The sequence below is a fragment of the Dunckerocampus dactyliophorus genome, chromosome 12 (genome assembly GCF_027744805.1).
Source record: "Dunckerocampus dactyliophorus isolate RoL2022-P2 chromosome 12, RoL_Ddac_1.1, whole genome shotgun sequence".
Lineage (NCBI taxonomy): Eukaryota > Metazoa > Chordata > Actinopteri > Syngnathiformes > Syngnathidae > Dunckerocampus > Dunckerocampus dactyliophorus.
In genome coordinates this window covers 901,879-924,107 of record NC_072830.1, presented here as the reverse complement: position 1 = coordinate 924,107, position 22,229 = coordinate 901,879, and the positions used below count along the sequence as shown (strand labels likewise).

The window sequence follows — 22,229 nt, the reverse complement described above, 5'->3', positions numbered from 1 at the left end:
TGATGCAATAAAGCCATATCACACCAATGTTGCAGTCAATGCATATCATCTCTTACAACCCCATAGATTTGCTGGCCAATTAAGGACGCGGATACCATGGTCCTTAAACCAGGTACTGGTAGTTTTGGCACTGGCACTGTGCGCAGGTGCCAAGTCCTGATGAACAAATGAAATCTGCATCTCCATAAAGTTGGTGAGCAGAGGGAAGCATGAAGTGCTCTACCACTTCCTGGTAGACGGCTGCACTGACCTTGGGCCAACACCAGCAGATGACATGGCACCCCAAGCCTTCACTGACTGTGGAGACCTCAAGCAACCAGGAACTGTGCCTCTCCTCTCTTCCTCCAGACTCTGGGACCTTCATTTGCAAAGTGATGTTTCATCTATTACTTTTATTCTCCTCAATTTATCACTTTTTTCTTGTAATTTTACAACATTTTTTTCATAAATGTAAAACTTTTTCTCATAAATTTATGACTTTTTTTCTCATAAATGTACAACTTTTTTTCTCATTGATTTAAGACTTTTTTCTCGTGAACTCATGACTTCTTTCTTGTAAATTATTACTTTTTTCTCATAAATTTACAACTTTTTTCTCGTTAATTTATGACTTTTTTGTCGTACATTTACGAATTTTTTTTTTCGTAAATGTACGACTTTTTCTCGTAAATGTATAACTTTTATTCTCGTGAATTTACTACTCTTTTCTTGTAAAGTTATGACTTTTATTCTTGTAAATTCATGACTTTTATTCTTGTAAATTTCCTACTGTTTTCCTATAAATTGTTACTTTTTTCTCGTAAGTTTATGACATTTTTTCTTATAAATTTACGACTTTTTTCTCATGAATGTATGACTTTTTTCCCGTAAATTGGCAACAGTTTTCTCATAAATTTACAACTTTTTTCTTGTAAAAGTATGACTTTTGTTCTCGTAAATGTATGATTTTATTCTTGTAAATTTACGCCTTTATTCTCGAGCTCTCCAATTTTTTGGTATTTCAACGTGACCCTGATACTTTGTCGTAAACAACAACCTAAAAATCAAAACAGAAAACTGTGAAAAGTGGAGTAGCACGGTCAGCCAGCACACTGGTTGGTGCTCTAATCAGCAAAAGAACTGCAAAAACGTCCCGAGCCTTCAATGGGGCCTCCTCCAACTGTGTACAATATTGCAATAAATTGGGAGGCACGCGTGTGTTTTAGATCCTGCACCCGCTCATGTGCTCCTGCTAAAACCACCAGCAAACGTGTTGGGGACCAATCACTGATATGAACATTTTTGGTACGGGCGCGTGCTCGCTACAGAGACGACGTTCCCAGAGGCGGCCGCTGACGTCAGCATGAGGCTTTAAAAGAACGGCAGTGCCGTCCTCTGCTCCGCGTCTTCAGATTGACTGACTGTTTGCATCGCACTAGAACTTTTCACTGAAAATGCTGAACGAATCTTTGGTGTTCGGCCCCTTCGTGAGCCTGGACACCTTCGTCATCCCGCACGGAGGGAGGTACCCCATCTTTTTCGTGGGCCTCCTCATTTATTTGTTCTGCGTCTTTTGCAACCTGACCCTGCTGAGCTTGATCATCCTGCGGAGGAACCTCCACAAGCCCATGTACTTCATCCTCTTCAGCCTCCCCCTCAACGACCTGATGGGCATCACCGCCATGCTCCCGAAGGTCCTGTCTGACATCGTCACCGAGACCAACCAGATCTCCTACACGCTGTGCGTGTTCCAAGCCTTTCTGCTGCACTTGTATGGTGGCGGGATTCTGTTCATCCTGGCGGCCATGTCTTTGGACCGCTACATCGCCATCTGCATGCCCTTACGCTACAGCTCCGTCATGACCCCCAGGGTTGTGGCGTGCATCGTCGCCCTGACGTGGGGTCTGGACTTCATCCTCATCACCTTGCTCTTCTCGCTGCAGTCCAGACTTCCCCGGTGCAAATCCGTCATCAAGAACGTGTTCTGCGACAACCCCTCGCTTCTGAAGCTCAGGTGCGGAAACACCACGGTCAACAACGTCATCGGCTTGTTCGCCACCACCGTCATGCAGGCCATAAGCGTGTCCATTCAGGCCTTTTCCTACGTGAAGATTCTCATCACCTGCGTGGTCACGAGGAGGTCTGACGCCAAGAAGAAGGCGATCAACACCTGCGTGGCGCAGCTGGTGATCATAATCATATTCGAGGTCGTGAGCACGTTTACCATTTTATCTCACAGGTTCAAAAACGTGTCGAGTGACCTGCAGAAGATCATGGGGGTGCTGATATTTCTCATATCTCCGTTTCTGAACCCGCTGGTGTACGGGCTCTACACCAGCGAAATACGACACACCATGCTGAGGGTCTTACAAAACAGAGCCTTTGTCTAAGAAAGAAATCCAAAAGTCGGGTTTCACCTTTTGGGCCTGGTGGTTGGCACCTTGACCTCACGGTCGGGAGACCAAAGGGTTAAACATAAAATAACATCAAATGTTTGCACAAGATCATTCACTCTAGTGACATTAGAACGATTCCCCGTGTCTATTAGATATATTTCTTTGTTGACTTGAATGTATTTCCTGTGGATTTATTATTCAAGCGCCCCCCCGCTTCTTCCTGCTCTTTCTCAAGTCATCGTAGTAATCATGTGACGTAAGTCAGCGTAACTTGTCCAAAAGGAATGTGCCATTTTCAACTGTACTATGAAACACTTCAACACGGACTCACATGGGAATGGTATCGTTGTAGAAACATGCTGTTGTTTTGCAACGCGTCTTTGATGTTATTTGGTGCAAAACGGACCAAAAAATGATGTCAAATGAGACTGAAATGATGTCTGTAGGTGATCTCATGTGCTGTAAATAAACTGCTGGATTTGTGCGACTCAGTGATCCGGGTTTTATCACAGCAACCCTGCCGAACCCAAAGCGCATTTGGGATTAAGAAGTCCATGCTAGTGTGTGTGTGTGTGTGTGTGTGCGTGTGTGTGTGTGTGTGTGTGATAGTCACATTCATTTCTACGTCTTTGCACCTACCAAAGCCATCAGTAAAGTAAAAGCAAATACATGAGGTTCATTCCAGTAGAGTGCCTTTGAAAATGTGACCTGAACTCCATTTCTTATCATATTGACACAGCAAAGGTGAAATAATCACTCAGTACCATTAAAGAAGTCCACCAACCCCCCCATCCAACCTCTATGCCGCTTATCTTCTCTAGGGTCATGGGCGTGTGCTGGAGTCTATCCCAGCTGACCTCAGCCAAGAGGAGGGGTACACCCCGGACTGGTCACCAGCCAATGGCAGGGCACATACACACAAACAAATCACATGATTTCAAAGCTTAAATCTTTTCAGGAGAAATGAGTCTGGTCCAGAAGGGTTTTTGTGTTGTTGTTGCGTAACGGCGCACCCGCCTATTTGAACAAGCAACACACAACATACAGTATCAATATCAGTTTACACAAATAGATTATTATTCATTGATTCTGATTCTGATTCTGATTCGGATATTATACTCCCACTTTAAAAAACTAACCTGTCTCACGACGGTCCCGCCAAAGTTTAGATTGTCTTTGGATTAATTTCAAGAAGATTCAAGATTCAAGCGTGCAAGAAGGGCGCAAACCTGAGCATCCAGCCTAATAATAAGCCAAACATTGTGCACACAGAGATAATCCCAACTAAAGCCAAAAACTCACTTTGGCTTCCTTCAATATTCAAGTTTTATTAACATTTTGTATCCCTTATTGTTAATTGCAATTGCAAATAGATAGATAGATAGATAGATAGATAGATAGATAGATAGATAGATAGATAGATAGATAGATAGATAGATAGATAGATAGATACATATAGATAGATAGATAGATAGATAGATAGATAGATAGATAGATAGATAGATAGATAGATAGATAGATAGATAGATAGATAGATAGATAGATAGATAGATAGATAGGTAGATAGATAGATAGATAGATAGATAGATAGATAGATAGATAGATAGATAGATAGATAGATACATACAGATAGATAGATAGATAGATAGATAGATAGATAGATAGATAGGTAGATAGATAGATAGATAGATAGATAGATAGATAGATAGATAGATAGATAGATAGATAGATAGATAGATAGATAGATACATATAGATAGATAGATAGATAGATAGATAGATAGATAGATAGATAGATAGATAGATAGATAGATAGATAGATAGATACATATAGATAGATAGATAGATAGATAGATAGATAGATAGATAGATAGATAGATAGATAGATAGATAGATAGATAGATAGATAGATAGATAGATAGATAGATAGATAGAGATCCCCATCGTGTTAACACACGGAGGGAAATGAGCTCGCTCTCCTGCAATTTTATCGCAACAAACACCTAAAAAAAAAAACCTGCAACTTCCATTGCAATTTTTGGTAAAAACTCAACAAATTGCTGTCAGTGTTCCAAAACGTGCTTTGTTTTGTTAGATTTGTTCAAGTCCTGTGCTTTTTGGGCTGAAGCTTGCAAAGAGCACTGCAGACATTGATTTGAACAACCACCAGCTGACGCAATGTTCAATCAAAAGCGGCTGTGAAATCAGGCATTCTGGGTCGCAAACAGCATGAACACGTCATCGCTACCTGACCATCAGCTCCAATGAAATGAATATCATAAAAACAACATCGGCCCTCAGTTGCTTGGAAACCAGATTGCGTCACAAACAGGAGAGGTTGTGTTGTTTAATCTCATGGGTTGGTAGCTGCCAATAAAAGACGGCAAGGCGGTGGATAGGCTAGGTGGGCCATCCGAGGAAGCGATCCCCTGCATGATGAGCCTTTTTCACTGCTAATCAGCTCATTTCTTTCAGGTTCCCTCACTCTGACACGATGGACACAAATGCATCTTCTCAATGGCTGCTGCTGCAGTCGCTGGACTTGTCTTCTAAGCAGGTCTATCCATCATTTGCGTTCGGCACGTTAACCTATCTAATCGTTGTCTTTTGCAACCTGCTGGTGTCGGTGACAATCGCCACGAGCAAAAAGCTGCACAAGCCCATGTTCATCCTGCTCTTCAACCTGCCCCTCAGCGACCTGCTGGGAGCTACTGCTTTCTTCCCTCACTTCTTGTTCAGCATCCTGTCGCACAACAGACTCATCTCTCCCCACGCGTGCATGGCTCAGGCCTTTATCATTCACGTCTACGGCACGGCCAACCTGTTGACCTTGACCGCCATGGCGTACGACCGATACATCGCCGTGTGCTCTCCTCTGAGGTACCACGTCATCATGAGTCCCGAGAAGCTGATAAAAATCATATTTTCCATATGGTTCATCGATTTCTCCATAATGGGCGTCCTATTCGCGTTGCTGGTGCGGCTCAGGTTTTGCAGGAGCAGGATTGTGGATTTGTACTGCAACAACCCGTCGCTGCTGAAGCTGACTTGCGAGGACAACACGGTCAACAACATTTACGGCTTAGTGGGCATCGTGTTCCTGCAAGGCGGCACTTTGTCAATAGTGGTGTACACCTACGCACAAATACTGCGGGTGTGCATCATGACTAACAACCTGGACACCCGCAGAAAAGCCATCCAGACATGCAGCACCCATTTGACCGTCTTTGTCATTCTGCAGATCAACACGGTCTTCACGCTGCTGGCACACAGGATTGAGGGTGTGCCGCCGTACCTGAGGAGGCTGCTCGGTTTGTCCATTTTAGTCTTTCCGCCTTTTTTGGACCCCGTGATTTATGGGCTGAAGGTCACAGAGCTGAAGGAAAGCATTGGCTTCATTGTAAGGAAGACATGCAGGCTAAGCAAACTGTGTCGGAAGTAAATTATTTGTCTTTGATGCGTACGCTGAAAACATAAATACCAAAATGATTACAAATTGTAATCACAGTTTTCCACTTCATTAATCAGGATGAATCACCTTTTGCAACCACGTGTGAAACATGCCCATTTCTACTGCATTTGATGGACAAAAAGATAAATGGCAGGACCCAACTACACATTCATGTGTCTGTATTAACAGTTCCAAATGAGCTAAAAGATGGCTCACGTGTCTGAACGTCTATCTGCCAACCCCAGTGTCCTTTAACAGTAGCACAACATTTCAGTGACGCTGTTATTATGACACATGAAGAGTTGCGTTCAAAGACACCAACTAATTTAAGTTGAAGTCACGTTTTGAGGGAGACGTATTTTCTGGGATTTCCGAGCTTACTTAAATGCATCAAATTGTCCTTGGGCAGTAAGAGTTATGTTAGTGAGTGATAAGAATATCCACTTATTGCTTTTATTTGTCTTTTGTCTGCTTATTTAGACCACACGTACGCGCATAACTGAGACATTGCAGTAATTTTCGGAGTGTCCGTCAATGCACCTCGCGGCCGTCTCGTGACAATGTTCCAAGGAGAGACGTGTTGTGTGAGTTGGAGATACATGGACTGTATATATACTGTATATATACTGTATATATATATATATATATATATATATATATATATATATATATACATATGCATACTTATTTTATATGTGCATTAGTGATGTGTAGCCGGCATTTTGAGGTGAATGAGCCATCGTCTTTGTCTCGGGTTTTTTGTGTGTTAAAGGCGCACGTGATGGGTGTAAATGTGTGGGGTCTGTCGACACTAAAAGAAGAAGGGCGAGGAAGTGGTGTCTCACACAAGCAAGCTGGAAGTGTATGCCACGGTCTGCCTTATTTGTTTATACGACAAGTTGCGTTAAGGAACGTCTGAAAAGGAGGAGGAAGAAGCAGAGCTGATGGACGCTCTTTTCTCCTCCTTTTGTCCTCCTTTCTCCTTGTCCTTTACCGATAATTCATTCACACCATCACCTTTACACTTTACATTTTGCTCTCTTCCTGTGTAAAAAGCTTGGAAGCTATAAAAAATAATAAATATAAAAAAGTATACAAAAATAAAAATCTGAAGAAGCAAATAGGAGTTACAAGAATGAGAGTGTCAGCCTTGTGCAGCAGGAAGGCAAAGGAAGAACTAACAATTGAAAATGAAGGATAAAATGAATTCAAATGCAATAAAAGTGATGAAATAGGAATGAGATGTTCACAATAACGTAGGAGAAAAGGATCTATGAAATAAATGAATACTGTCGTGTAAATATTTGTGTGTATAATTGAAGTAGTTGACTGGTGCTCATCAGCGAATGAGATACGTGTGTTAATATCGATGAATGTGGCGTCATCCACTGTATATCACTGCGGAGTTGTTGATTGCTGCTGACGTCCATGTGCGTCACGTGTGTGTGAGTTGTGTTTGGAAGTGTCCTTGCAGTCGAGACGAAGGTGAGGAAAGAAAAGCTGAGGCACTTTGGGTTTCCGAATGCCAATCTTCGCTGAAGATAAAAAACTGTTACATGGATGCTGCTTTTTCATTTAGTTTTGCACATTTGAATGTCTGTTTGGTTGTGGAATGTCTTGTGTAAGCGTGGACGTGTAAGTAAAACAAACAATCAGACCGGACCTCATTGTCCAATTCAGATGGCTCTTGGTTTTTGGGTTTTATCGTTTATTTTTTGCAGCAATCCTGAACATCCGAATAAAGCTGCGGTATGTGAATGATAATGAACATTTGATATACTGTCGTTATGTCTTACATTACAAATACGTTTCACACTTCTTTTAGTGATAACATTCAGTGTAAGCAAACATTTACAACCTGTTGACACCAATCTTAATAAGTTGTAACGGTCATCATTTCATATGTTGAAGTTAAATGACAAATTACACTAATCTAGCATTAGTTAGTCAAAACATTGCACTCCTGAAGTATTCCTTGCACGTTTAGGACATTTCCAACATTAAAAACAGGCGTGCTTGTTATGCACATGCTCAATGAGGGTGTTCCCTCGCTACATCGTGCTTCACCTTTTGCAGACTCGCTGTTTTGCAAATTTTTTTAAGTGCAGTTTTGCATGTTTTTTTTTAACAGTATATGAACGAGCTGTGTTGCATGTGTGTGTTATTGTATTTACTGCTGCTGCCAGTAGAGGGCGTTCGTTGTATACTCACATGAGAGTTCCACCTGGTCTCAGTGTGTGTTTACGTGCCTGTAGAGCATAGTAGGAACCCACGGTAGACAGCTAAATGTAGACACAACAGTCCTTATTGGCTAAGGGAGAACCCACCCATCATGCTCTGCATCCTGATTGGCTGTAGTCCATTGTCAGTCAATCTCCTTTGTGCTGTTTTCTGTTGTGGTCAATGGTCGCTAGCAAACTAGCTAACACTGTGAGCTGCTTGCCAACCGCCAATAAACAACAGAAGAAGAAGACTTTAACTGGCTTTAGGGCGCCATTATGGAATAAATGAATCTTTGGTTCAAGGAGCAGCATGAGGACGAGGAAAATACGACAACAGGAGCAATATGTTTGAACACGGACACGAGAACGCTACAGTACACCCGGACGGCGCCAGGACGAAGAGGCACGAAATACGAGGAGTGAAATACGCGTGAGTCACTCCATCATTTCTTGTGTGCAGCCGAGTAGATTGATCATTCAAATTCGACGAAAATGTGAACTTTGAATGTTTAAACAAGAGAGAAATGTGATTAAATGTTCATGTCTGTCTGAGAAGAGTGTATCACGTGTGTGGGGGGGCTTTTACAGCCTTAAAACATATAGAATCATTGCAAACAAATAAAGTTGGATACTTCACGAATTTCACTTATTGCAGTCTATTGGGCCAACCCACAACCGTGTCCCACCGCCACCAGCCTTGGTGTCACGATAGTCTGGGATCTTAAGCTCAATGAACAATGGACTACGTACTCTAATTACGACTTTAGTCTGGAATACGCCACAATTCTCGCCTGCTTACATTAGTCCGCTACTCTGCGGCACGGCTTTTGACAGGAAATGGAAAAAGGGAGCCCATCAGCCCAATTGTAGCCCCCCTGCAGTGGCTGCCTGTTGGGTTTATGTTGTTATTGAACCCTCATCCAAATGTACACTTCCGCGTGCTCTTTGAAGTCCGAAGGCCAGTCGCTACTAACTACTTGTAGAGACTGAAGACCAGGTGAGACCAGGCCCAAGCTGTGGAACACTCTCCCCCCTCATGTAAAAGCGGCCCCCGCAATTGAATGCTCTAAGTCTCGTCTTAAAAGCCACTTTTGGTCTTTGGCTTTTAACTCAGCGTGAGTCGTGTGGTCCTCCGTGTCTTTTACTCTTAACGTTTTCATTGGTTTTATTTATCTTCTTATTTTTACTTATTTCTTTTATTGTTTGCCTTCTTGCTGTTTGAAATGTCCTTGTTTTTATTGGATTCATTGGTTTTGGCTGCAGTCATTGACTTGTTCTTATTTGGGGTGGATTGGATTGGATTGGATTGTATGGGCGCGGGGGGGCCCTTCGGGAGTGCTGTAAATATTTGAAAGTTCAGTTTTGAAATATTTGACTGTACTTGATGTTCAACTTTCAAGAGCCCTTCTTATTCATCCTTTGCGTCCTTGCTGTGGGTGGGGGTGGTAAATAACATCACCCCCGAGTATTAGGCAGCGTCTCATCTTGTTCTATAAAGCAGCCAGTCTTTCTCAACAACTGGTCGTTGTCGGTGTTGCCAAAGCATGTCGAGGAGCGTATCACCTGACGTGTTGCGTACACACTGACTTCTTCCCCTGCCTAGCAATGGAGGACCCGCACAACGTATCCTCCGCTTTAACGCTGGACAGCTTCAACATAGCACCCGAGGGCGTCGTACCCGCCTTCCTCTTTGCCAGCCTCAGCTACACCATCATACTTTTCTGCAACCTCATCCTCATCCTCACCATCGTGCTGAACAAACATCTGCACCAGCCCAAGAACCTGTTCCTGCTCAACATGCCCATCAATGACCTGATCGGCTCGTCGGCCTTCTTCCTGCAGCTCATCAAAGAGATGGTGACCAGCAGCAGGAGCATCGAGTATTTGCCGTGCGTTGCTCAGGCCTTCTTTATTCACATCTACGCGGCGGCCACCGTGCTCATTCTCACCGCCATGGCCTACGACCGCTACGTGGCCATATGTTTGCCTCTGAAATACAACTCCATCATGACCCACGCGCACATGATGAAGATAATCGGCGCCGTGTGGGTGGGCTGTCTGCTGATGATCGGGGTGCTGTTCTACTTGCTGCTGCGTTTGCCTCGGTGTCGCTCCAAGATGGCGCAGTTGTACTGCGACAACCCGAGCCTGCTGAGTCTAGTCTGCGCCAGCACGGCTGTCAACAACATTTTCGGCCTCTGCATTGTGGCGTTCACGCAGGTGTTGGCCAACGGGATGATCTTGTACACGTATCTCCACATCCTGGTGGCGTGCTTCCAGTCCAAGCGCTCCGACACCAAAGCCAAAGCTCTGCAGACGTGTGCCACACACTTGTTTGTCTTCCTGCTGCTGGAGTGTCTGGGTCTTTTCACCATCATCTCATACCGAGTCAAACACATTCCCCCCAATTTCCGTAGATTCATGGGCTCTTCTACTTTGATTTTCCCCCCGACGCTCAACCCCATCGTCTACGGACTGAAAACTCAAGAGATCCGTGAAAATATAATGCACTTTTTTAGAGCAGCCACCTCATCCCGGAGCAGCAACAGAGCGTTGGCTCCCTCACACTGAATCCCTCAATGTGCTTCCACACAGGGAAGGCTTTACTGCTTCATTGTCTTCATGTCGTGTTGTTGTGTTCGTAGCGGCGTACAGCTGCACTCTCTGGAATATTCTGCACCTGTTACGCAACGACCGAACTGAAATGAGACATGTGGAGGTGCATCTGAAGCTGTGAGTGGTGTGTTTGCCCCACGACGTAACCACATGCTCTCTGTGTAAAATATAAGACATATTTAGAGGTATTTCACACTTCTTTGTTACGTACGTACTGTAATTTCATGTGTGCTCATTCATAGTTTTGAGAATCTACAATGTAAATAGTCAAGAAAATAAAGAAAGCCAATTGAATGAGAAGGTGTGTCCAAGCGTTTGGCCGGCACTGCATATATTGTTTGTTTGTTTTTTCACTGAGGGGGGCTAATGCTGCATTCATCAAATAAACCGCCAGATGAAGCCAACGTCAAATGATATAATTATAAAACTCATCCACTTTATTTGGATTCTGTGGATGCGTTTTGCTTCCCCCTTGTGGCCGTCAGCGGTAGTAGGGGCGTTGTCGGTTGTCAAGCACAATCAGCAAATGCGGCATACAAATAAACACGGTTTGTTCATGAAACTAAGTATGAATGCTTCTTTTTTGCTGTCTGATGGAACGAGGAGTCCATATTTATGGATTCTACAGCATGTTTGATGAGTTAATTCTTTTGTAAGTGCTGTTCATGTACTTTTCAGAGGTAAAACATGGTAATCAGTAAGTTCACATCCGAATCCTGATTGAATCACTGGAATGAACATGAATTATAAAGTGAATATGGACATTAAACACCTTGAAACATGCACCCTGCACATCGCTATTCTATAGTTGATGAGCAACCAAATAGTGATGTTGTTCGTGAACGAATCTGCTCTACGAAATGAACAACGGCAGGCGGTTCGTGTCCTTGGGAGCAATTTGAGAGCCGGTTGTTTTTTCCTAGTCTTTTTTTCTGTTAAAAGCTGTGGCCGTGGCCGTGGCCCGGCCTATTTTTCGGCAGTCACATGTTAGGCATGTGTAATCTACGCCATCCGTCGATCTACTTTACGGCAGCAAGCGTCACCCCTCCACTCCCCAAAACGTTAAGATAGATATTAAGATAGAAATGTGAGAAATAACAACTCAATCAATCTTTTTTTATGTCACATCCATGGTGCACGGGGACATTTATTAAGCCCTCTTTTCTTTGTCCCATACATTTTTTATGTTTTTTTTGCCACTGAAGGACACACAAAAGCATCTCTAGGAGGATGTTTGGATGGATGCTATACACAGCAAATTCAGCAGGCCTAAATTGACACTGTAGGAGTGTTTCAAAGTGTCCCATGGGGTCCACTCTACAAAGTGTTACTTTAACATTTTTGAAAGTGTAGCCATTTTTACACCATTATAGAGTCAATATTAACTATTTATATAATTAAAATTTAACACTCCTCGACACCGACCAGTGTTGCATTTTAACACGTGAGGTGTCACCAATTAATTCTCTTAAGAGTCATTTATTAACTCTTATAGTGTCATCTAAATACTCTCAAAGGAGTTGCAACATTAACACTATAAAAGTGTTAATATACTACTTCAAAATAAAATTATCAAAAATAAAAACTATGACTAGTTGATGGCTTCATACGTTTTATTCGAAAACATTTCATTTCCAACAGACAGTAGCTTTAATAACAGCAGGGCACTACAGTACGTTTGCTCTTTGACAACTGTCATTAGAGCACTGCTTGTCAAATGGTCTGAAATGAGTCAGTTCATGTAAACACATGATAGAAAACTCAAGCATTTGGTCTTCTATGCAGTACGCGTTAAACAGGTCATCATAGTACATCATTTCTACATTATAGCTATTGAGGGAAAGGCTTCTTGAGACGTCATCTGTACTTCTGTGAAGAAGGTGTCGGACGTTTCGCTCCTCATCCGAAGAGCTTCGTCAGCGAACTAATAAGTGCTGGTAGCTTAGGCCTTAAATACAGTAAGAGTGGGCGGAATTGGTGTGCCAACACCCTCCTCCTATTGGTTCCTTACACTAAGCCTGGGTGGAGTAGTGGTATAATCCTATCCTGCTATTAACACCTCCGATAAAAGGGAAGTGTCGCTCCCTGAATTGGGTATGAACGACTCTGATATTGGCTCGTTAGCATCTATTGTTCTGGCTCGGCCCTGGCTTCAACTCATTTGCAAGACTAAGAGCTGTGGGTTTTGGTCTCAGTAACCTGCTGAACACAGGGTCCAAATTAAACCTCAAACCACCATTCCGATTCAATGATGGGTTCTGTTGTTTGACAAAAATAGCTTCCTTTACTCCTCTTTCAAACCATCTGTTTTCTTTGGCCAAAATCTTTACCTCGCTGTCCTCAAAAGAGTGATTGGTAGCTTTAAGGTGTAGATGTACTGCTGATTGAGGACCACTAGAATTGTCCCTGCGATGTTGATAAAGCCTTTTTTGGAGCATTTGCTTGGTTTCCCCAATGTAGTGCTCTTTGCATTCCTCATCTTTACAGTGGATGGAATAGACCACATTGCTCTGTTTGATATTGGTGTCCACCGCATTCATGTGATCTGTGAAAGACTGAATTTCTTGTTTTTTGATTATGACAAAGGTGTCATCTTTGGTGTCTTATGATGTGACTTCACTTTTCACATCCGTCCCCACCTCAGCAGCAGTCTCGGTGGTGAGGAAGAGACTGCTCGAGGACTCAACTCTGCATCGGAGAACAAACTTAGTGCTGACCACATCTGCCAATTACTGGAAATTTGCCTTAACACTACATATTTTCAGTTTAGAGGGAAATTTTACAGACAAATTCCTGGTTGTGCTATGGGCTCACCAGTCTCACCCATAGTGGCGAATCTGTACATGGAAGAGATGGAGAAACAGGCTCTCACATCCTTCTCAGGGACAAAACCAAGGCACTGGTTTAGATACGTGGATGACACCTTTGTCATAATCAAAAAACAAGAAATTCAGTCTTTCACAGATCACATGAATGCGGTGGACACCAATATCAAATTTACTCGCGAGGACACTAAAGAGAACCAACTAGCCTTCTTAGACTGCAAGGTAATTATAGGAGAGGACAGACAGCTACTTCCAGAGGTCTTTAGAAAGGCCACACACACTGACCAATACCTGCTTTTTGAATCAAACCATCCACTACAACATAAACTAGGGGTTATTAGGACCCTCCAACATAGAGCGGAACAAATACCAACTAGTGCTGAGGGAAGGAAAAAGGAGACACAACATGTCCAGAGAGCGCTCTCAACCTGTGGGTACCCACGGTGGGCTTTTAACAAATGTCAAAAGAAGAGAGTAGGGAAAGAAGCCCACAGAAGCAAAAAGGAGAGGAGTGGTAGTCCCTTATGTAGCGGGGGTCTCCGAAAAACTCCAGAGGATCTTATGGCAACACAAAATTCCTACCTATTTCAAACCAGTAAATACCCTGAGACAAAAATTAGTGCATCCTAAAGACAAGGCTCCAAACCAAAAACAGAGCAGTGTGGTCTATTCCATCCACTGTAAAGATGAGGAATGCAAAGAGCACTACATTGGGGAAACCAAGCAAATGCTCCAAAAAAGGCTTTATCAACATCGCAGGGACAATTCTAGTGGGCCTCAATCAGCAGTACATCTACACCTTAAAGCTACCAATCACTCTTTTGAGGACAGCGAGGTAAAGATTTTGGCCAAAGAAAACAGATGGTTTGAAAGAGGAGTAAAGGAAGCTATTTTTGTCAAACAGCAGAACCCATCATTGAATCGGAATGGTGGTTTGAGGTTTAATTTGGACCCTGTGTTCAGCAGGTTATGGAGACCAAAACCCACAGCTCTTAGTCTTGCAAATGAGGTGGAGCCAGGGCCGAGCCAGAACAATAGATGCTAACGAGCCAATATCAGAGTCGTTCATACCCAATTCAGGGAGCGACACTTCCCTTTTATCGGAGGTGTTAATAGCAGGATAGGATTATACCACTACTCCGCCCAGGCTTAGTGTAAGGAACCAATAGTAGGAGGGTGTTGGCACACCAATTCCGCCCACTCTTACTGTATTTAAGGCCTAAGCTACCAGCACTTAGTAGTTCGCTGACGAAGCTCTTCGGATGAGGAGCGAAACGTCCGACACCTTCTTCACAGAAGTACAGATGACGTCTCAAGAAGCCTTTTCCTCAATGGACAACTCCTGTACGACTGAGAGCCTACACAGATACATTATAGCTATTATGAAAGCACATTCTTTGTGTTTTATTATATCACAGATCTTCTTGAACACAGGTCGATCAAAGCTACATCCAGTACATATGAACACACCAACATGGTGCTCTATACCGTAACTTCTCACCCAGTTGGTACTTGACACACTTGAAGATGCTTGCAGACATCATGCCTGACCACGTTCCTCCCCACCTTTCAAGTTGCAGATTGTTTTTGATGTTGTAGGGCCAAATGCAAATCTTCTAAAATAATAATTTTCATAGTGAAAGGCCACGACAAACGACTGAGATTTTTGAAAATTTTAACCACACCTTTTGAACGAATTGTGTTTGGCTTCAAAACACTTGCACCAAGTATGGATAAGAGGGCCAATGTTTTGAATGCATCTTTGATAGTGTATCATCAAGCGGTGCTTGGGAATCAACTTCTTACCAGGAAGCAATGCTTTGTACCGAGTGTGGGGGTCACTTATCAGATGTTTCAAGTAAAGCATCATTCAATCAGTTATGGTGTAGGAGAACACTATGTTGACAATCTGCATCAAAAGGAGGAGGAAGTTCCAGTGATCATTCTTCCTTTCAATGGCATCACCAAATATAAGTGGAGTGTTACATAGAAGACACCATGACTGGGCAGCAGTCAGACCCAAATGTTTGCTCTTATCCATTTTTAACCATACGAGAGACTGAAGACATAGTGAGCTGAACAGTTCATCAAAAGCTGCAAAAAATGTATGTGCCTTGCATGGAACCGGCTTTTGGTCAATCATGTAGAACCTCTGGATGTCACCTTCGCTCACTGATGCAGAGGAAAAATGGCTGTCTTGTGTCAACAGTCTTGGAAGGGGGTCACACTGGCTCCTTCCTGTGGGTGAAAAGGGCAACAACAACAATTAAAACCCCTTTGCATGGTTTCCATTTCTCAGGTGTTTAGCACACCTTATTACGACATCGAATCAACACAATTAGCCGATTCAAGAACATCTGCAACCTAAAATGAATGCTTTTAGACAGAAATCATATTTTGATATGTAAAAATGGACCTTTGCATGCCTTAAGATGTCTGAGAAGATGGTTGGCTGCTTGAAAAACTGAGCTTTGCTGTTTTTTTCCTGGCCTCTAGAAGTCGAGGGAGCAGATGCAGGAGTAGAAGGATGGAGGATGTATCACTGTCCCAGCCTAAAAGAAAATAAATCATTTTGAAACAGCTAGGAAATAAATATTTTAAGTTATTTGCATAATACTGAACTGTTTCTACTGACCACAGCTGTCATCAGGTTGAGGTTCAGTTCCTGACAGCAACTCATCAATGTTCTGCTTTTGCGGGAGAGTCTTGCAGTCTGCAATGACTTTTGCTTTGAAGACAGTTGACCACTTGCCAGGAACCTCAGATACTTCATCAGCAAACATCATTGAGAAATCCTGGTCAATCTAGAAACAAGACATGAATATTTCAAATACTGTAGGCCTGCAGCTTTACAAATGGTTGACGTAATGGGTAATCTAATACTGAACTAGTCCAAATAGTCCAAAACCAGTCCAGGAACATCAAGGAAGCGAGGGAACACATCGAGGACAGACGATTATCCATCTTCTGCTTGGATCATATTTTGTCGATACTGAAAGTTGCTCTCATCTTCTTTGAAAACGGATTCATCGGTTGAATGTCTTATTGTAGATCAGGGGTGTCAAACTGGTGCCACGGAGGGCCGAGACACTGCAGGTTTTCTTTCCAGCCAGTCACTAAAGCAGGTGATTTTAATGATCAACACCTTCAGTTTGAGGGAAGGAGCTCATCAATTAAATCACCTGCTGAAGAAACTGGTTGGAGAGAAAACCTGCAGCGTCTTGGCCCTCCAGGGCACGAGTTTGACACGTGTTGTAGATAGTGCCTCCCTGCACTCCTCACCAAACAGCTGTTGACCAGTTAACAGATATTCTCCTCTGGTTTTTGGACCATCCTGAAGAAACAGTCTTGGAACAACTTTGAGAGCCAGGAGAAGTGTAGGGCACAACAGTGACTGGGTGGAGGGAGCAAGGATCCAACCAACCTTATGATTTCTGGACGACCTGCTCTACCTCCTGAGCCACTGCCGCTAAGCTAAGCATCCTATGAACATATTTGAAACAAGATTTTAATAAACTACACACCTAAAGGAAAAACAAAAACAGTACTTTGGGTTTTACATTGAAAAGACACTTACATATCCAGGTTTGGAGAATGGATCTTTGATGTATGGAAAACAAGTCACAATTCTCAGGGCGTAATTTGTCATCACACATGATGGCGGAACCCCTCCTTTCAAAACACGTCATCGTTAATGATCACAGAACCATTCCCACTACAAGGTCTTACTGCAGTTGATGACAGTGTGGAATGACTGTTCTAATGGAAAGGGAGAAGTGACCCATGCAGCTCCATCATATCTCCAACCAGGATGTTTACCATCTGTTTACACCTTGCATCAGGTAGTGTTTTAGTCTTGTTGCACTCCTTGAAGATTTCCTCACCTTTCGGATTGGCCCTCGAAACACCACCGACTTTCTGCCAAAAATATTAAAAATAAAATAGTGTGTTCATGGGAATTCAAGAGGATTTTTAAATAAAACAATGTCATGCATATAAACACTTTACATTCATTTACTCAAAGCTTACCCTGTCTTGATTCATCCTGATCCATTGGTTCTGTTGGGTTCCTCTTTCTTGTGGGCTGAAGGATAAATTGTCGAACCTGATGAATGGATGTAGCAGGCAAGAGTGGAGACTGGGGTGAAGCTGGGGATAGTGGAGTCCTGCATCATCTCCAGTCAAATGAATCTCTTACTCTACAAAACAGTACAAAACACTAATTACAACTAAAACAAAAAATATAATTTTGGGGAATTTCAACCTATGGAAAAGGGGCTAAAAATTGAATATCAAATGAAAATACTGTCTCACTTTACAATAAGGTACACACAATGACAGTCGTGCAGGATGAGGAATGAGGAACAAACCTATCTAACCCTAACCACTACTCATTCGTTCATTACTAACTACTCTAAATGTACTGTATTTGTTTTAGTTCCTCAGTAACTACTGTATTTTTGTGTACCTTATTGTAAAGTGAGACCAAAAATACATTTTGAGGCCTCAAAGATCACAACAACAATATCTCATTTGGACAAAGCCAAGGTACCTGATGGGTCCACACTGCCTGTGATATCTAAACCACCTCATGCATTTTCACATGTTTTCACATCCTTACCTGTCACTGATAAAAGGACCTTGAAAGTCAAAACACCTGACTTGACAAGCTCATCAAAGACATCTCCATCCACCTCTGAGAATAAGAATAAATAAAATAATATAAAAAATCCAACTAAAACAATAAAATAAATATGGAAAAGCCACAGGGCTTATGCCTTGATTAAAAAAAAAAATACTTACCACATTCATGTAAGACTCAAAGGTTTTCTGTAAATCAAGAAGAAAAATAAAGATGCATCGTTCTAAAAAAAAAATGTGTAGTTCACTTCCAACACATGCCTGACAATTATTTTTAAGTTAAAGTAACAATTAGAGTTGCCAACCTTGATATCTTGTATCTTGTACAGCATATCAAGTCCTTTGCTGGGGGCCAGCAGGCCTACGTGTGGGGGCTCCTCGTGCCAATTAGCTAGTTAGCCATTAGCTCATTAAAAATGAAGATATAACGTAGCGTTCACTTACTTTGCCAAATGTTGCACAGGCAGTGCCGATTCAGCTCACAGCAACACTAAATAGAAAATATAACTTAGAAAAAACACGAGCTAACATTAGCAAAGGCCTTGGGTGGAAACAGCTGCCTCAGTTTATTAGTCTTAAATATCACACCAAAAAGTAACGTTTTTTAAGTGTAAACAAGGTACAACACAATTCATTAGTTCATCTACAGTATTTAAACGTTTACTTACCTACTGATGCAAAATGATTCCTAACTTCTTCCATCTGCTTTTCATTTCAGCAACGTGAGGTGAGGGGGTGGAGTCTAAATGAACTGTCCGTGGGCGGAGCTTAAGACACGTGAACACTGTTAGGCGTTAAATGGAGTGTGAAAGTGTTGAATGTCTTTATTGTGACACCAACAAGATTTGAACATTTTCAACACTCCATTTTAACTACAACATTTTCATGATCCAGTGTTAAATTTAACATTTTTAAGAAAATGCAGTGTTCGATCAACTCCAAATAGTGTAAGATTGACACTCCAACTTCAAGATTCTCATCAACACAAAAAAATTAACACTCCTCAATTTGCTAGTTCCCCGTTTAGAAAAAAACTGAAAATGCTGAATCCTCTAGATCACAGGTGTCAAACACAAGGCCCGGGGGCCAGATGTGGCCCGCCACATCATTTTATGCGGCCTGCAAAACCCTTGGAATAATGCATGTCAATAATGTACTTCACCTTTGCCCTTCTAAATGTATTTGATCCATCATTTTGACAGAAAAATGTTACTGCATGCATCTGTGTAGGCTCTCAGTCGTACAGGAGGGAAAGGCTTCTTGAGACGTCATCTGTACTTCTGTGAAGAAGGTGTCGGACATTTCGCTCCTCATCTGAAGAGCTTCGTCAGCGAACTAACAAGTGCTGGTAGCCTAGGCCTTAAATACAGTAAGAGTGGGCGGAATTGGTGTGCCAGTGCCCTCCTCCTATTGGTTCCTTACACTAAGACTGACAAACCAAAAACAGAGCAATGTGGTCTATTCCATCCACTGTAAAGATGAGGAATGCAAAGAGCACTACATTGGGGAAACCAAGCAAATGCTCCAAAAAAGGCTTTATCAACATCGCAGGGACAATTCTAGTGGTCCTCAATCAGCAGTACATCTACACCTTAAAGCTACCAATCACTCTTTTGAGGACAGCGAGGTAAAGATTTTGGCCAAAGAAAACAGATGGTTTGAAAGAGGAGTAAAGGAAGCTATTTTTGTCAAACAACAGAACCCATCATTGAATCGGAATGGTGGTTTGAGGTTTAATTTGGACCCTGTGTTCAGCAGGTTACTGAGACCAAAACCCACAGCTTTTAGTCATGGACCAGTGTTCTGCATCATTTCTTCACTTTCATTTTTGGGGTGTCTTTGATTTCCCCCCTCTATAGGGTGATCATTTTCATTTCTATCAAATGATGTGGCATCATTTTGTTACTAATACATCACCCACTTATTATCAGGAAACATATTCAACATCATTTTTCCCCCAGTTTAGATCTGATGTGTTTTTGAAGTGTTCCTCTCATTTTTTTGGTCAGTGTATAATAATCTAATGCATGGGCAACAGTTTAATAATATCATGAGGTTATATTCATATTTATATTCATATTAGCATACTGACAGTTACAAGTGGCCCTCTGAGGGCAGCCGTAACTGCGATGTGGCCTTCAATGAAAATGAGTTTGACACCCCTGCTCTAGATGAACCCATCATTGCACTCTACTCATGGTTGTGGACATTGAAATATAACAGCATTTTATGTGTTTTATTCTATTTATGTTGCACGTAACTGGATATGACGTTTACGTCTGCGGTACGTGCATTGCGTACGTTTTTACGTAACTCAGTTTTGGTGGATGTCAGAAGACCCCATGCTAACCAAGTATTTTAACAAGAGTCACTTATAAAGTAACCTCCCAACACTTATTGACCATTTATATTCACACTTTTAAAAAATAATAACTACCACAGCATGTGACGTCGCAGAAGTGAAATGAGCTAAAGGAGGAAGTGACGTAGTTCTTGGGCATGCGCAGGACCGATTGCGTTCCGTGTATTGCGCAGTGACATGCCCTTTGCGGGTTTGGCCGCCACGATGGGGAGCAGAATCCAGAAACTATGCATTGAAATCATGTCCTCGGCACACTGCTCAGCTGTTAATTGCTCTCATCGACGCTCCGAAAGCAGCAGCGGAGCTACGGCCATCTTCAATCCAGCTCTCAACTTACTATGTGAGTAATGGTCTCCACCCCAGTGAAATATTTGTGGCTCTGCCACCGCATGAGACGTGCAGTGACACCTAAGAAAGAGGATGTGCAGACAGCTGAATATAAAAAGATGTATTCACACGGCTGCATCCACTTCTGGTTGTCTGGTTGTCATCTTCATTCCCCTGAGGGGCTTTGAGAGGAACAACACCGTCACTTGTGTCAACTTGTTGTTTGGCTTCCATTTTGCTCATTATGGTAATGACGTCTTTGTTTGTGAGCCCTTACATAGGAAAGACAAGTCAAACTCAAAAGACTCCAGAGGAAATACTAAAGTCTGTTAATGAATCTCGGGGGGGGGGAGGCTCCAGCTATTAGTGTGTTTTGCAACACTTGCAACACCTTGCTAGTGATCGGATAACACCTGGAATACAGGATGTAGCACACGTCAGGTTGGAAGGAAAAAAAACGCAAAGAAATGAGTGATAGCTTACCAGAATGTTAACACATCCTTTTAAAACCCCAAGAAATGAAGAAATATGGGGAAGAAACACAGAAATACGTTTGGATGAAATAGTGCAGTAGCTTGCACACAAGCAATGAATTGGAATGAACAGCAGATTAGGGATGGTGTGATCTGATACTCAGGCCCTGTGCACACGGAACGTTCCCCACATTTGTATTTATGTTTGGCAGGTTGAAAAGAAAGCGTCATCCGTACTGTGCTGCATTAATCGCTTCTGCGCATGCACGAGACCTACGTCACTTCCTGTAGCACGTTTTTATGACAGCGCTTCTGCGACGTCACGTGCTGTGGTAGATATTATTTTATAAATGTATGAACATAAATGGCCAATGACCATACTTCATACATGAATATATTGGGGGGGTTATTTTATCAGCGACTCTTAATAAAAAGAGTTTGTTAGCATGTGGATGTTTTTATTGTCTTATGACATCCACCACGACTGAGCTACGTAAAAACTTACACAATGCACGTAGCGCAGACGTAAACATCATATCCGGTTACGTATGGATACACAAATAAATAGAATACTAGGCATAAAATGCAGTTATATTTGAAGGTAAACATCCATAAGTGGAGTGCAATGATGGATTCATCTAGAGTCGAGGATCCCAAAGTGGGGTACACCAATTGTAATGGGGGTACGTGATTAAAAAATGACAAACAACTAGCACTTAAGGCTCAAAATTACAAGTGCGCCTGAACGCCTCAGGGCGCAAGGAGAACAGAGCAGGAAGACGACACAGAGTTTTCAATTTCAAGTTCAGTCTGTACAGTAAAGATAAATAAATAGGTATCAGTTCTCAATAGTATCTCAAATTGGGGAGGGTGTGAAAACATTTGTGACCCCAAGTGGGGGCACGACGGAAAACAATTGAGAAACATTAGTTTACACC

The 22,229-nt window shown here is 42.3% G+C and overlaps 3 protein-coding genes and 1 long non-coding RNA gene across 11 annotated transcripts; 3 read left to right on the top strand and 1 right to left on the bottom strand.

Annotated features, from left to right (window-relative positions):
- The first annotated feature begins 1,433 nt into the window (after positions 1–1,433).
- Positions 1,434–2,369, top strand: LOC129191444 (olfactory receptor 52B2-like). The gene has a single exon (XM_054794813.1). It carries the CDS (start codon positions 1,434–1,436, stop codon positions 2,367–2,369), a length of 936 nt encoding a protein of 311 aa, XP_054650788.1.
- Positions 2,370–4,868: 2,499 nt separating this feature from the next.
- LOC129191443 (olfactory receptor 52Z1P-like) lies at positions 4,869–5,816 on the top strand. The gene has a single exon (XM_054794812.1). It carries the CDS (start codon positions 4,869–4,871, stop codon positions 5,814–5,816), a length of 948 nt encoding a protein of 315 aa, XP_054650787.1.
- A 3,836-nt stretch (positions 5,817–9,652) lies between these two features.
- LOC129191442 (olfactory receptor 52K2-like) lies at positions 9,653–10,618 on the top strand. Its single transcript, XM_054794810.1, has one exon. It carries the CDS (start codon positions 9,653–9,655, stop codon positions 10,616–10,618), a length of 966 nt encoding a protein of 321 aa, XP_054650785.1.
- Positions 10,619–14,821: 4,203 nt separating this feature from the next.
- On the bottom strand, positions 14,822–18,909 carry LOC129191291 (uncharacterized). 8 transcript variants are annotated; one of them, XR_008573180.1, is made up of 11 exons: positions 18,798–18,908; positions 18,574–18,619; positions 18,435–18,503; positions 18,292–18,318; positions 17,518–18,184; positions 17,066–17,406; positions 16,771–16,971; positions 16,377–16,500; positions 16,124–16,292; positions 15,905–16,040; positions 14,822–15,726 (listed from the first exon to the last, which is right to left on the bottom strand). It is a non-coding gene; the product is annotated as an uncharacterized LOC129191291 (long non-coding RNA). The 8 variants fall into 8 exon arrangements; XR_008573179.1 differs by having other exon boundaries at positions 17,518–17,687; positions 18,110–18,184; positions 18,292–18,353; positions 18,435–18,619; positions 18,798–18,905; XR_008573176.1 differs by having other exon boundaries at positions 17,066–17,160; positions 17,373–17,406; positions 18,435–18,619; positions 18,798–18,905.
- Positions 18,910–22,229: the final 3,320 nt, after the last annotated feature.